Here is a 16,238-nt window from a genome sequence, read left to right on the forward strand (position 1 = left end):
TCCTTTAATTAGAAATCCCCAGAAGTTGCCTTTCAGGTACTGCAGGATGCTATGAGGATGCCAAACACATCAGCTGGTAACTCACAGCAGTGTTAGAGTTAAAATCTTCCCAGGACAGTGGCCAGCAAACCCTTCTGCTGCCACAGGGCTTTGTTTTCCCCCTTACATCTTACCAGATTATTGTGTTTTCCACAGCCCTAGGGAAAAGGGAGCTGGAGGCTCTGCTGCAGGATTCCAGGAAGCCTGAAGCTGTGGAAGGAAGTGTGAGACTGAGCAGGGTGTGGGATGCTGGGGATGCCTAACTGTGAAAAACTGACAGGAGACATCATCACATCATCCAGTGTACCCAGCACAGCAGTCCCAGCAGCCTGGGAAAGGAGTGAGAAGGGGGAAAGGGAGATACCTGGACATGACAGGAATACAGTCATAATACACCAGAAATAAGGAACTTCATCCCTTTGCCTTTTTAATTAAAACCCAAACCCATTAATTCATGAATTTGTTACCAACACAATCCACCAATGCTGAGACTGTGGTACCACCCAAAAGCACAGGTTAAAAGTCTAATTTGCCTACTTGGAAATTTTCTTATATATCAAAATAAGCATGAAATATACCCACAGGGAGATCACACCACTTAACGGTCTAGCAAGTCACTGAGCAGTAAGTCACTGGCAACTTGAGTCCTTAAAAACCAAACCAAACCCCAAAAAATCCAACAAAAACCCCCCAAGCTCAACAAAACAAAACACGTCCCAAATTCTGCCTTACATCTTTGCCTTTCTTTGGTGCTTCCCCATGATGGTCACAGGTTATCTGTGCAGTCTGACAGGGGGTCAACCAGGGATGTCGAGGCTATCAAATTGTGCTCAAGATATTTTTCCATCTCCTTTCCTGTTTCAAGGGGAAAAATTCTCTCTTCTCATGCTAGAAGTCTCTCCCTCTCCAGACTCAGGTACTGCAGCTGGTTTATCTTGACAGCTTCAGAGAAGAGACAGTATAGGACATCAGTGATGAAAGTTTAGAATTCAGGATGTGGGTGTTGCTTGGGGAAAGTTAGGGAATAAATCCAATAATGCAGTTGTGGTATTTGGTGGTAAAAAAATTTGTTCCTGCATTTTCAGGACAAGAGACTAACAACCCTTCTCACACCAAAACTCAACCAGCACAAGTTTGCTCACACTACCAGAGGTGTATTTTATCCTATAGAAATGTATTTTGAGTATTTTGCTGTATTTACTGGGGGATCTCTTTGGATAAAGCAATTTACTGTTGATTTATAAGGTGTTGGGAATTAATACCACTCCTGACTAGAGCATGATTCCCAACAGTGCACTGAAACCTCAACCAATTCCAGCTACACCCTGACTAAAGAAAAGAGATTCCCAAGTACAGCACAAAGCAGCAGAGCTGCAGAACAGCACATGCAATATCTGCTCCAACACTTCATCAGCCAAGGATCCTTTCAAGATGATCCTCTGCAGCAGAGGCTTTCCATCACTTGCAAAGATTTAATTCTATCAGCAAAACCCTCTCCAACAAAACTAGTTTCTCCAGTTCTCAGAAGTTAACAGGTGTTCTCCTGGCACAAGGTATTTTTCCTTAAATGTAAAAGCTGATTTCCTAGACATTATAATGAGATCTTTAATTAATCCTTAATGATGCCTTAACTCATTACCAAATCCCAGGACAAACACAGGCCTCATCCAAGCTCAAAATCAATGTAAAAACCTGAAGTTACAGTCTCAAACCAACACATTTCCTCTTTAGAAATACAGGAAGATGCAGTAGTTACAAACAGTCCATTTATTGGGTCTTAAACTACGTACACAATTGAAATCATAATTTTGGCACTACGCTATACAGTGGTTACATCCGTGTGCTGACACTCCTTAAATACTGCCCCAGGAGCACTGCTGTGCTTGGAAATTTGGGATGAGCCACACAAAGGTCTCAGTGCTCCTGGGGGATTTTGCATGAAAGATGAAACACACACCAGTTTATGAGTTATTTCCATGTACCTCACGTGCTGTGAATGGATCACACCAGAATATGTGATGTCAGCATTGAGAAATGGCCACACGTGTTGCAGTAAAATCTGAATGAGACACAGACATGAGATACAGGAGAAGCAAAACAAACCCTCTCAGACACAAAGAGATATTCTGTTAAAGAAAATAATTTAAAAAACTAAGAATGGCATTTGTTTTGATACAAAAGCCAGAACCACTACTGTATTAACATCTAAGTATGAATCTTTACAAATTAATCTCACAATGGTGTTATGTAAAAGGTTGCAAACTGTACAATGTTTTGTCAATGCAATGCCTCTACAATTTATACAGTCTTTTACAACTATGTAACACATATTAAACAGCTTGTTAAACAGCCAATTGATACCAGTCTCTTAACAAAGCTGCAGGCAAAAAAACACAGAGCTTCCACAATCTTCAAACAAGATATGCTTGCTCAATCTTTAGGAGAATACACTGTTAAAAACTGCCTTTCCACACTGTGCATACATTTCATTCCGTGAATTCAACCACCACTAACAGTCCATTTCCTATCTGTGGGTTCTAATTACATGGAAACACCCATTTCCCCCTTAAAAATATGCAGAGAATCATAGATTTTTTTTTTTATTCCACACGTGGTCAAGACACCCCTGAAGGCCTGGCCAGGCAGCAGGAGCTGCCCATGCTGCATCCTGCCACCCCTGCACTGCACAGAGCTCAGCTATTTACATTTGCACAAGGGAGAGAATACAAAAAGGCAATGCTGCCCTGAGGTGGACTGGATGGTACTCAAATCCCAGTAGTGAAAAATAAAACTCTGAGGAAGGAAGGCTCCAGGGTTGTGTATGGACTGGGGGAGGAGTTGCATCAGCAGAATTGGAGAGCTCCACTGGGAAAATTCCGGTTTGCAGCCGGAACCCTCTGGTTCTGCACATCCTTAATGTCAGGAACAGGGGGCAGAAGAAGGGGGTGAGGGATGTGCAGTGTAGGTCACTGTGTGCAAGGAAGCAGGAACAAGACTGATGTGTGATTCAGGCCAAGGAGAAGGGTCTTGCCATGGACTCACGATGAGGCCCTGCAGGCGCAGCCTCGGGGCTCCCCCGGCTGCTCCCTGGGGAGGTGAAATTCCTTTTGAGCAGAACCAGGTCTCTACGTTTGTATTTAACAGTAGTTTTGATTAGGCATCAGGATTTCCAGCACAAAGTTCTCTACATGATCAATTTCTTTTGAGTTTCCTTTATTTCGCAGAAAAATTCCTACATCCTCACTTTCCCCAGGAGAAGCCTGAAAAGAAAGAAGAAAGAGTTCAAAACACAAATTTGCCTCATGCTCTTGTTCACGTGAAAAGATAAATTAAAGCTTCTCTTGGAATACTGTCACAAAACATCACAATACAATAGAGATGGGAATCTTGGAGTGTAACAAAGAGAAACCCCAGGAATGGATTCACTCTTTGGGGACATGCCTGTGTGAAGAGCCCTGGCAGCAAAGCCAGAGTGTGGAAGAGGAAACTGAGTGGTAGCAGCCATTCCCCATCCTGAGATGTAGGTGATAGCCTGGACTGGGTGGTGTAAAGTCCTCAGAGGCATCAGAAGTACAAAGCAGCACTTTAGGGGCACTGCCAGGCATTTAAAAGGCAGCCAACTGCCAGAAAACGGAGAAAAGGAACATCAGTATTCAAGATAAGAAGTGTAAATGTCTTAGCAAAGCACGGGGATGCACAGAAAGATGGGCAATATTTAAAATATTTAACCAAAATAAATCTGACCAAAACCACTGAAAGATGCAAAGGGCCAGAATTTGGCTGCAGCATTTTCCCTGTGGTTAAGAATTCTTCCTGACCCTGGAGTAGAACTCCTAAGAGTGAAGCTCATGGCAAAACCCATCAGCTGACCTACCTATGCATAATAGCAGGGTGAAACCAGGAGGTCAGTGAGCACCAGGAGCTGGTCATCTGTGAACTGCTGCTTGTGCTCCTGCCAGTTGTCGTGGTGGGTCCTCCGGAAATTGGAGAGCGTTTTCTTCACCGTCATCTGCCAGCACAGTTGGGGTGGAGCTCTGTCAGTCAGGGACCCCAGCTCCACACCAAAACCAGCAACAAACACAACTGCTCAGTACCACCAAGGCTTGGAGCACACCCAGAGGACAGGAGGGCTCTGGGGAATTCAGCCCATGATTTTAATTGTCACAGTTCTGGTTAGTCTTTTGAGCAGGGTCATGACTCTAACATTGTTATAAAAAGGATTCCTGGGCCTATAATTTCAAGCTAGGAAACATTTAGAGATTCTTATAAAATAAAAGCCAAGTGCTTTTCCCCCACTGCCTTTTTATTGTCTGTTTTGAGAAGGTGTTTTTGGTCTGAAAAAAAAGCAATTCTTCATTTCACTCCTCTGGCTAAAACAGCCCCAACCAACAAAACCCAACAGACAGGGCAAAACAATAAGAGTTAAAGGCAATGATTTCTTTAAAAATTTATTTCTAGGGCAGCTCATAACACTTCATTAAAAAAATCCCAGACTGATGTTTCGGTTCAGATTGATGTTTCCTAGAATGGCAGGCACAAAAGGGACATCTTTAAGGAAAAAAACCCACTTCCTCATTATAAATATAGTTCTTGCAGCTCTCAGTTTAGTGCTTTAAATTTGAAAGCAAGGACAGATCTACAAAAATACTTAAAAGCAGGTCATGCTTTAAAACTATTAGGAGTCATTTAGTAAAAAGCAAAAATTAAATATCTTAATAGGTTCCTATGCTTTTCCAGGAAAAGAGAACTAAGAATGAATCACAGGTATTCAGCTGTGTTCTGTTGAATAGAGAGCTGCTGTATTTTTACCTCAATAGGCTGGGGATCATTGAGGTGGGCACTGAGATCCATGAGGAGCTGTGGCATCCAGGTGGGCACATCGTAGGGACTGGACAGGATGCAGGCACTGAGCCCCAGGACGCCGGCGTGGCGCTTCACCAGGTCTGCAGAAACAGGGCAGCAAGCCACCTCAGCTAGAGAACATCAGCAACAACCCCCCTGGCACTGCAGAGACCTCCAGCTCTGCAGAGATCCAGAGACTTCATGAACTTATGGACCTCCAGATTGGTCCTATTTCCTCACTCAGAATCCCAGATTCATTCTCGTATCTAATTTTTTATACCTCCTCCCAATACCAATCAATCTGCAACTGCTGGACACTTTATAAACATTTCAAATGAGCTTCCCTCTCCCAAGGAAATTCATGAATAACTCATGAATGACATCTCCCTGTTCCCTCTTTCTGCATTCAGAGTGTTTTCTCAAATCCCAGACCTACTGGGCAATATGGAAAGCAAACTTCTGGGTCAAATGACTGTGACTCAGATGCATTTAATGCCCAGGCAGAAGCCAAAGTTCCAAATCAGGGTTAACTAAGAGGGTTTTCGTTCTGGTTTATTTTTTGGTTGGTTGTTTTGAGTTTGTTGTTTGGTTTTTTTAGAATAAAAAACCCACACTGCTAACAAATAGAAGGTAAGGTGGGCAAGAAGTGAAACTATGTTGTGATTATTTCTTGAGGAACTTGCTATCACTCATCATGTGCATCCTTATCTCTGTGAACTAGAAACTGGAAAAACCTCTTTAATCTTAATTCTAAAAGAGTAAGAAATCAATTTAACATAGAAATACACAATCAAAATATTTGCCTTCGCTGTGGATTCTCCCCATTAACGTTGCAAATCAAATTCTATGGCAGTCTATGTTACCTAAAACACCCATTTTCTTCCTGAGCTGCTTTCTTACCCCCTGAAGGAATTGTGTCCCCCACTGAGGCCAGGTCCCTCTTCCTTTTCTTGGGGAGCCTCATCTTGCAGAGCTGCTCGAAATGAGTCTGCATGGGCCCATCCATGGTGAGGAAGTTGCACTGCAGGAGCCCGCTGAGCGTGGTGGCAGCCATCTCCCTCACCTGGGCACACGGGGGACACAGCACCATTTATTTATTCATTTATTTATCTATTTATTTATTTATCTATTTATTTATTTATTACTGCCCTTTTAAGCACACCCCACTAACCCAAGTGAGCAAATCTTGCTCAGCAAAAGCCTTTCAAGTATTATCCTGCTATTAGTACTTTATTAGATGGCTCTTTAAAATTAATCAACATGCTTTGCTGTAATACAGAACTACTGTCATAAAGTTTGCCATTAAGTGACCTGCTACTCAAGCAAATAATGTAATTTAACTCCACTGTCAATAGAAGAGCTATAGAGAGTTTAAAAACAAACATTGACCAAGACCAAATAATCAACCTGCTTCACAACAAGCTCAGTATTGACATCAGTTTTAAAGAGGGCTTTATTCAAAAGCATTTCATTTTTCCCCTGACAAAAGCTGAAGAGCTTTTCCAAGAAAAAGGCAGGAGGAATGTTCCAGATACTCGACTGATTCTGTTCTACCCATAGCACAAGAATTCTTTGAAAGACACAACAGATGCTGGATTAATAAGCAACAAAACAAACTTTATTATCAACAACTCAGTTCTGTAATGCTCCAGCATGATAGACCTCTTTGTCTCAAGTATCAGATCGCTGCACTACATGAACAAAACCAGAAATCCAGGTTGGAAAAATATTCTCAAGAGTAACATGGAACAAGACTAAACTGAGAACAAGTCTAAACTTAGCTTTCATCTAATTGCCAAGCCATTCAAAATACAGATCTCCTTTTCTATTCTTTTTAAACACAGCACCTTGTTAGTGAATTCCAAGTAGAGACAACTCATCCTTGCTTTTAAAAACAAGTGACTAACCCATCAGTATTACTAATTTCTCTCATCTCCTCAAATCTCCCAAAGCCAAGAAGTTATAGACATGTAAAACTGTATTTAAATTGGGAGTCCCTCCAAAATTCACTCCCACTTTCCATAATTACATTCTGACAGAAGCCTCCCAATATTTATAAACTTGCAAACCAAATCAACTGGTTGAGATGCTGCCACCAGATTTTTGGAAGGTACATTCTGTCACAGGTAACTGCAAACAGAACACTTGTCTCTGTGGAGCACAAACACCTGCTCTGAATCCAATGCAGCAGATTATAATAATAAATTACGTCCTTGAACATGATGTTCTGAGCCTCACAAAGCCATAAGTACAGCTGCAAGAGCTGCAATAATTACAGAGAGGAAGTTCAAATCAGCTCTTGAGACTCTGACCCATTCCATTTAAATTTGTACAAGGTACTAGTCTAACGTGATCTACTTTGCTGACAGTGAAGGAGGAAGGATGAGGTGAGAGGCTGGCAGTGCTGTTTATCAGCAGCTTGTGAGTCCCTGAAGAGCTGAGCTATTAAATGAGACATGATGTGCTAATACAAGAGGCAGACACAAAGCAGCTCGGCTGGGAAGTGAGCGAGCTCTCAGGAGAGCTGGGCTCATTTACATCCCTACTCCCTGTATTACAACCACTTCAATTTCTAAATTAATCACCCAGCTAGAAGGAACACTTTGCTGTGAGAAGCACCTGGAAGAAAAGCCTTAAAAATAATTCAGGAAGCAGCTGATCGCTCACTACCTCTGGCAGTAAATAATTTATAAACGATCACACTCATGATGAAATACAGAATATAAAAACTAGAGGAATCTCCCCATCACCTATGGAGTTTGAGTTTTTTGGTCAGAAGGGATTGATCACTGTCTATAAAAGTGGAGCCATATCACAACAAAACCACTCAACAGCACAAGCCAAACCCAACTGTAGAAGTTGCAAGGAGCTACTTAAACAGAGAGAAAATACTCATTCCTGTAAAACTGCAGTGCAATACGAAAAATGCTTATCAAGACATTGAGTGCTGTGCATAGTAAAACAATCATCATCAGGTCTGGCCCTTGGTATCAAAATAAGCAAAAAAATAAAAGTATCTTAAAATCCAAGAACCAAAACCTCAATTCTATAGAGCAAAAACACCAAATCTAGTCAAAGCTAACGACTCTCATCTTAAAAATCCAGCATCCAAAAACCACACAGGAATTACTCAGCAGGATACTGCATCTTGTCAGTTATTACCAAGAAAGAACAAGATTACTTTTCAGAGAAAAGTGAAAGCTTCCATGGCAACAGCATGATCCAGAGTGGTTATGAACACAGGTAGGCTTTTTGGATTTGCACCTCTGCTGTGCAGAGAGATAATTTGGTACATTTAAAGTAACTCAATAAATTGCATTCAAGTGAATAAAAGGTATTTTTCAAAATGGTGTGAGATTATGAGGTAAGTGTTCTGACAAACAGCTTCTGTAGGATTGAAAGGTGATGCAGAATCTTTCTTCTAGAAGGAAAAAAGCACCCAAAAGTAGGATATTTGGCAACTGCACAAACACCAGGGAAAATGATGGTGCAGGGCAGATAGGCCAAGCAGGAGATTATACTAAAGATTCTTTACTTTGCTTAAACATGACTTAAATTGACATAATTTAATGCAAGCCCCTCAGTTCTAGGTAGTTCTTGATGGAAATATAAAGAGTATTTTTTGTCATTAATATGCTATGATTAGATGTGAGGCAGACCTGCAGAGGAATAAACTGTGTGGTTTTACACACTTTTCACACAGGAAGGGGTTTGACCTTGGATGCTAAATTTTCTACCAACACACATTTATAGTGGAATTAATAAAATCCCTATTTCATGAACTGAAGCCAAGCTCCAAGCAATGCACCATTCTGTGAAAAGTGGAAGCAGTGGAACTTTTTAAAAAGTCACTAATAGAGTATTTTATTACCAACTGCTTTCCTGGAATGAATATGAAAGAAACAAATCCTATAAAGCTCATTTTCAAAGCAGGAAGAATGCTGTGCTAGAAATACATCCTGAATTAATTTACAGGTCAGCTTTTCCATAAAACTTGACAAAGGCAAGAAACAGTGGTGTGAAAGCAGAGCAGAGAAGGGATCACTTGCCTCGAGCTGTTCATCTTCCAGGAGTTTTATCACCAGCCACCTGATGTCATTGACTGCCTCGCTGTTGTTGAGGAAGATGAAGAGATTGTAGAACACCATGGTCTGGAGGTAGGTTAAGATGGTGTATCGGGCATGCCAAGAATTGCTTTTTGCTGTCTGCAGTGAATAAATCAAGGTGAGAAGGCAAAAATGTCAAAGAAAGCAGGCCCCTGATGGGAAGTGAACAATATTTAAGAAAAAAGCTTCTGGGGGCAGTTGCAAAGAACTTCCTTTATTCAGGAAGTTGATTATTTTGTTTCATTAATCTTTTATCTCCAAAGTAGGCAGTTATTATTTAGAGAATAATTTACACAGGCTTCACTCCCAAAGCAGATTGTTAAACAGAAATAGATTGTAAAACCCTAAAAAAATCAGATTCAAAGGCAGCTCTTTAGCTGAAGACTCATTCTGAAACTGTATTTTGAATTGTCATGCTCATGAGAAGACTTAAAGGGATCCACTACTGAACCAAATGTTAATATATCAAAATTCTGTTCCGTTTGTTATCAAAAGTAAGTGGCTTAAATGTTCAACAAGATACACTTACTAAGTGTTTTAAAACACTTGAAATAAAATCTTTCAGATCTAAATCAGTATTTGACTTGCTTAGAATTGTAAGTATTGTATATTGTTAAATAAAAAGCAGAGGATGCATGAGATGAGAAGCTTTAAGCTGTTTAGACCACACTCACTTGTTTTAGCACCTGAAGTACCAAAGGCACTTGCTGAGGATACAGCAAACCCTGAGACATCAAGGACAAACACATCTTAGCATCTCTTTTGAGCTCATCGTAGCTGTTGTCGTTCTCCACAGGTGCAATCTAAATCAGAACAGGGAGGGAACAAAGTTAGGAAATAGGCACTGGTGACAGCAAAATCTCAAAACAAGGGTAATCTCATGAAAAGACAGCTATCTAGGAAAAATACATTCAATATAATGCTGAAAGATTAGCTGGGAAAAACAATCAATATGATGTTAAAGATTCTCAGTAAACGATCAAGATTTCCTGGTGAGATGTTGGTTCCCCACTGCTATTCTCCTGGTATCAAATACAATTAATTTAATATTTTAGATCCAGGTCCAAAATTGAGACAAAGCTTTACCAAGGTCACTTTCACTTCAACAGACCTTTATTTGATGGTCATATAGATTACTGTGGGGTAATTTATTGATGTTTGTGCACTTTGGGCACACAAGTATGGATCAGAGAGGTAAGACTGGATGACACAGATTCAAAGAATACAAGAATCAGAGGAACAACAGGAGCTGCTTAGAAAGAATTTTGTAGTCAGGAAACAAAAGAAAATAACTCAAGGTCCCTTAGAGAATGATGGAATGGTTTGGGTTGGAAGGGTGATCCAGTTCCACCCCTCTGCCATGGGCAGGGGCACCTCCCACTAGAGCTGGTTGTTCAATGCCACATGTAACCTGGCCTTGGAATATTATAACTAAATATAAATACAATAACTTCAGTTTATTTTTACAATCCTTCTTGAATCAAACATAACTAAAGGAGAAAATAAAGGATGTACCTTGAAAAACAAAGGTAACAGCTGGAGTTGCTCTGTGACAGCTGTAGAGAAAGAACGTCCTGCACTCGCCATCAACCACTTCAGAACTGTTTGAATAAAGAGAAACTCTCGCTGATTAAGAAGAAAAATATTAACAACTCTGCTACACAATCTGCAGACCTCAATCACCATGTGCTAAAACACCCCCCATTCCTTGAGCTCCTTAACTCACTGGTTTTCAAGAGTTTAATGCCCTGAGTTCGCTCGTCTTGTTCGCCGACTCCATTCTCTTCCATAACATGATTCTGGATTTCTTCATCTGCTTCCATGAGGGGTTTGAGGTTTTCAAGTATCCGGGTAGTAAATTCATGGACACGAGGAGATTTAGTTGCAGCAGTGTTTGGCAAGGAAACATCTATCATGAATATGTAGGTCAACACACTAAAAAAACAAACAAAGCCAGCAGGAACACACAGTGAGCACGACTCTTGTCCAGAGAACAGTGACCTGTGAACTCCAAATGCTCCAAGATCAATTGGGTGACCTTTGAGGGTTAATACTTAGAGAAAATTTCCTCTCATCTTCAATTCAAAGTTATTTACAACCAAATGTCTCTTCTACGAGCATTAGAGATATCAAACATAAATATAGACAAGAAATTGGTGAAGCCCTGACTCAGGTTGCCCAGAGAAACTGTGGCTGCCCCTGGAAGTGTCCGAGACCAGGCTGGACAGGGCTTGGAGCAACCTGGGATGGTGGAAAATGTCCTTGCCCACGGCAAGGGGTGGGACTGGAGGAGCTTTAAGGTCCCTCCCAATCCAAAACATTCTATGAATAGACAAATGAAAAGATGAACATTCTATGAAAAGACAAATATAGAGAAGTCATCTGGAATTACTGAATCAAGTCTCTTAAATTACATATCTGATTTTTGTTACAAGCATTAATGCCTTTCAGGTTAATTATTTAGCTAACTGACTACCCAAATAAAATGAAGATTTAAAACCCAACAAGAACTGCAGCAGACAACACTGACCTTCCTATTCTCTCTCGGACGTTCTTGTAGACCTGGGTGAGTTTGGGCTCCAGGTACTTGAGCAGCCTGTGCAGCAGCTCTGGCACTCTCCACTCCTGCTGGGCAAGGCCCCCTTGCAGCACATAAAGGCGGCTGGAAACCACAACAGCTCATTTTTAATCATACAAAACATTCCTCCTTCCCCAGTCCCCTCCAGACTTTGTTTGGGAATGTGCACAAGTGTGTCAGTGCACCACAGTGTCCCTCAATGAGCAAAGATGGGTAAAAATTGCCCAGTGAAACAACAGTACTGCTGCTCTGCCAGCCCCAAACCCTCCCATCCTGTTGAGTTGTATTAAAAATATTATCATGAAGAACCTGCCATTGTGTGGGGAAAGTTAATTGGAAAGCATTGCCTTTGTCCTCCTCCCCTACAAAGCAGCTGGCACAGCATCCTCTCAATACAGCTTATCCAGGCTGTAATTCCTACTCTATTCTGCACAATAAAACAGTTCAAATTAATTTTACCAGGCATCTACAAATGATCCTCCTTCACCACTCAGAGGAGATTCCAACAGCAATTCAAACAACCAGTGCAGTTTCCTAGGATCTCTGCTCTCCTGGAAAAGAACAGGGAACAGAGATGTAAATAAATGAGGGGTGGTTTAAAATGTAAATAATGTATAAAATAAGGTATAAACAAGGAAAGTTTTGACAGATTAAATTGTTTTGCATCCCCTGGATTTATTTATTGAATAAGGGCAACATTCAGGATGTTTTCACAATGAACCACAATAGAAGAAAAACCCAGTAAAACTATACACAGATTTAATTAATTGGTAAATAGAATAGAAGGATTTTTAGCTTCATTTTTGAGATATCTAATAACCATACCTGAATTTTGCTAATTAGGGTTCTGGCTGATAAGCTACACTAAGTTCTGCTGAGTGATGTGAAAGAATTATTGCCCCAAGATATTTGTGACCTATCACTGACCCGGCTGCCCAGCACCACATGCCCTGCAGGAATGTTAATCCACAGTGGACCCAGCTTTAGAAGACAAAAATGGAATGCTTACACAGGAGGTGGCAATGCAGGTGCCCCAGTCATTGTATGTTTCCACTGTGATGTTGGATAAAGCTGTTCGAAGCAATGGACACAGAAGGTTCCAAAGTTTTTCCACCTGCCCAGCAAAAACACAAGAGACAAGATTTTACCCAGCCCAGATATTAAAATGCCTTCTTTATTTTTGTACTGATTCTCCCAGGATTATTTTTTGGCATAGACAGCTAGGCCTGAATTAAATAAATATTTAGCAGTCCAAGGAGGACATAATCACTTATTCCTATTGGAAATTACAAACCACATCAGCTTTGCCATCTCCTTAACATCAAACTGTTTCTACCTTTAAAACTGAAGCATTTTCCAAACACCTGGCAAGAACAGGCACCAAACTGAGCAATGAATTGTGTTCCAAGTTTGACAATCAAGACCTCAACTTCTAATTGAGTTAATAATGCAAAATTACTCTTTAACTTCCAAGAATGCTCAAAAATACTGCTTCAGCACCTTCTCAAAGGTCCAGTGTTTAGAACCTCTTATGAGGCCAGCTATGATTTCAGCTAGACATCTCTGGGTGCTTTCGTGGGAGTCTGCGACCAGTTGTTCCAAGTGGGGCTGAAAAACTGGCAAAAAGGCATCATCAAAGTTTCTGAAAAGGCCCTGGAAAACAAGAGGGGAAAGGGTCTTCAGCAACTATCTAAAACACTGTCTTCCCAAGAACATCATAGAATCGTCAAACATTTGAGTTTGAATATGCAGAAAGTGAAAGTACTTTGCTTTTTTAAAGAGCATTATACACCAGTGTCCTTCAGACCATTACAATACTCTAAATATGTTTCCCTAAGTAGTTAATCAGAAGAGAGGATTAATGGAATTACCCAGAGCAGCTTTAAAAATCAATGTTTTGCAACAGCATGAGACCAGAAGTCTGTGGCTTTTCCATGCTCTGGGAATTGTCTACAAAATGAGAGCAATTTAGTGATTGAGCTCTCCTTACCTTGAAGAGGCAAAATCTGCGAGGATTAAATTTGTCCTTTCCCTTTCTGTCTTCTAAAGACAAAAATTTGATTAACTGCTCAACAAACTTGGGATCAGAAAAGTGATCATATATAATTTGTTCCTCCTGTAACAGGAAAAAAAATGATTAGCTTTGAGGTGTTTGCTTGTCACAGTAATATCCCAGTCTTTACAAGTCCCATGTTTCATTTGCATTCTCAAGGAAAGAAATGTCTTGGTTATCCATTTCCCCTTTCATTTTATAGGGAATTACCTAAACCTCTAAAAATTAGTCCTTCCCACTGTCATTAATGACCTTGTTCTCAAGTCTGATCATGATTTGAAAGGGAACAAGAAAGAGCTCATTAATACAATTATTCCATGATCCCTGAGAGAAAAGCAGCAATACATCAAAATAACAACTCCTTCTGGTATGCTGACACAATAAGAATTAGAAAAGTACAATTAAAAGCATCTTGTGGCCATCTCCACAGTAATCTGTCAACAATATTAAGAGAAGAAAGGAGAAGTACTATTAAAAAAACCCCACAAACTTGCAACTTTTACCTCTGTCAGCTCATCTCTCCTTCGCCCAAGCTTTGGCTGCTGCTCAGCTGGAGCATAAACTGTCATAGTTCTGAATATTAAAAACAAAAGATAAGTAATAAAAAGCTAAAATAATAAATAAAAATACACTAGCACATTGTTGCTTTCTGTGGTGTTGTTTTCTATGTTCTCAATAATAAATAGAACTTATTCTCAACTCCAAAAGATTGACATTTAAAGAAGAAAATTTACAACAGAATAAAGTTTGTTATTAAAGGGTTTGCTATACAAGCAGCCCAGAATTATTAGGGATAGAATACTCTACATGTATCTAATTTGCAATATGAATATTTCATTTTAACATTTCATGTTAAGCAGCAGTTTAACAGCCATGTGGAATTTGTGCCAATATCCCATATAGAGAGGAATGGGTAGAAAAGAAATAATAAACAAAAAACCCAACCCAACCAACACAAAACCCACTGAGAAATGGTAAAACAAGCAAGGAGCACAAAGGAAAAAATAAATTACTTTTTTTTTGTGGTTCAATCAATTTAAATACATATCGATAAGAAAAATTAAAATCATAATAAACCAGGATTTTATTTCCCACAGAATTTCTCCTGCTGACTCTCCCAGCTCCACCTCAATGCTAATGCTACTCACTGGGGCCAGGTGTAATATCCCCAGTGTGTTTTCTCCACAAAACAGCAGGATTCCCAGGCTTCCTTGGTCTTTGGTAGGCTCTGGCTGTTGTAGTGCAGCCACTGGTTGTCAGCTCTGTCACCAGCTTGGATGCTGGAAGGCTTCAGGGTCCCACCTGATCCAAGAGGAAAATCAAAATTAACATGCATAAAAATGATAACAGTACATAAAAATTAAGGAGACATACAAATTGTTCTCAGAAATTACAAGGTTTTCAGAGAGGAAATCACCCCCCAAAGCAAAAAAAAAAACAAAAAAAAACACCCTAAACTGAAAAATTACCCATTATACTACTTCTGTATCATATTTACCTATTTGGTTAGAACATTAACAACTAGGGAGAAAAAAAAAGATCCTGATTCTGTGTTTAATTTAACCAGAAAAGCTTTTAAAAACATTTTAGGATAAATGTAAGATATGTCTTATATTAAATAAAACGTACTTATTTCGTAAGGGCAGATGGGCACTTTCTTGTGTGTTCTTTTAAGCTGCTTAAGAATCCCAGCCACAGCTGAGATGGCCACCTAAAGAAAAGTAAAAAATAGGCATTAATATGTTCATTCCATACACTTCCCCCAGAAGGATGAGGCTCATCATCCCTAAAAAGCCATTGAACAGTGGAGTGAACCCATAAGGAAATAACCCTGGTTATTTCAGGGGACAAAGAACATGAATTACTTTACAGGCCAGAGAATTCTCAGTAATACTTTTGTTTTAATAATTTGCATTTAATATTGTTTTAATAATTTTTGGGGGAAAATAAGGTTTGTTTTGAGCCTCACTGAGGCAGCAACAGAACAAACGAAACACATTGATGGCTCCCTTCAAATAACAAACTGCAGGTGGAAAAAGCAGCCATCTGCAAAAGAAATTCTGCAAAAGAACTCTGAAATAAATAAGAACTCAGCCCATCCCACATCTTCACAGTTTACAGATTTACACATGTCACACTACAGCACTGCCAAGATTGCCATTTCTTGGACTGTGAATTTTGTACACGTGCAGAAGGGGAAGAAGGGAGTTCCACCTCAGTTTTTGTGCTTTATCCCAGCAAAACCCCTGAGCTCTTGCTGTAAAGCCCAAAGAGCTGCAGAGCCAAAGGAAATCCTTCTCCTGGGCTCACCTTGCGCACCACGATCGCGTCGTGGTTGAGACACTGCACAAAGAATTTTATGGCACGGGGGGGCAGGATCCTGTCATCCCTCAGGAGCAGGGACAGGAAGCCAATGCTTATGTGCTCGAACTTCCAGGGCCTGAAAAAACCCCAAATATTCAAAACAGAGTGTAAATAGCAAAGTTTATGTACTGGTTTTATTCAGAAATTATTACATGTATCAAGATTAAGGAAATACATAAATTAATGGCACTGCTGTAATCAATGAGCTTAACTTATTTTGGGAAACTTCCAGTGTTCTGGGAACACACGGGTGGAA

The 16,238-nt window shown here is 40.1% G+C and overlaps 1 protein-coding gene across 2 annotated transcripts in view; it reads right to left on the minus strand.

Moving 5' to 3' along the window:
* Positions 1-1,785: 1,785 nt before the first annotated feature.
* The window catches only part of PSME4 (proteasome activator subunit 4), a 44,088-nt gene continuing 29,635 nt past the window's right edge, over positions 1,786-16,238 (minus strand). For both annotated transcript variants that reach the window (XM_039717200.1, XM_039717201.1), the window contains 17 exons: positions 15,929-16,058; positions 15,248-15,329; positions 14,767-14,920; positions 14,122-14,191; positions 13,556-13,681; positions 13,066-13,218; positions 12,575-12,679; positions 12,025-12,116; positions 11,518-11,649; positions 10,714-10,922; positions 10,503-10,588; positions 9,662-9,790; positions 8,931-9,086; positions 5,782-5,944; positions 4,849-4,982; positions 3,914-4,048; positions 1,786-3,299 (listed from right to left, as the gene is read on the minus strand). In XM_039717200.1, the coding sequence (XP_039573134.1) occupies positions 3,914-4,048; positions 4,849-4,982; positions 5,782-5,944; positions 8,931-9,086; positions 9,662-9,790; positions 10,503-10,588; positions 10,714-10,922; positions 11,518-11,649; positions 12,025-12,116; positions 12,575-12,679; positions 13,066-13,218; positions 13,556-13,681; positions 14,122-14,191; positions 14,767-14,920; positions 15,248-15,329; positions 15,929-16,058 (2,056 nt within the window). In that variant the 3' untranslated portion in view covers positions 1,786-3,299. The remainder of the gene's footprint in view (positions 3,300-3,913; positions 4,049-4,848; positions 4,983-5,781; positions 5,945-8,930; positions 9,087-9,661; positions 9,791-10,502; positions 10,589-10,713; positions 10,923-11,517; positions 11,650-12,024; positions 12,117-12,574; positions 12,680-13,065; positions 13,219-13,555; positions 13,682-14,121; positions 14,192-14,766; positions 14,921-15,247; positions 15,330-15,928; positions 16,059-16,238) is intronic.

This window comes from Passer montanus, unplaced genomic scaffold (assembly GCF_014805655.1).
Source record: "Passer montanus isolate IOZ18808 unplaced genomic scaffold, ASM1480565v1 scaffold37, whole genome shotgun sequence".
NCBI lineage: Eukaryota > Metazoa > Chordata > Aves > Passeriformes > Passeridae > Passer > Passer montanus.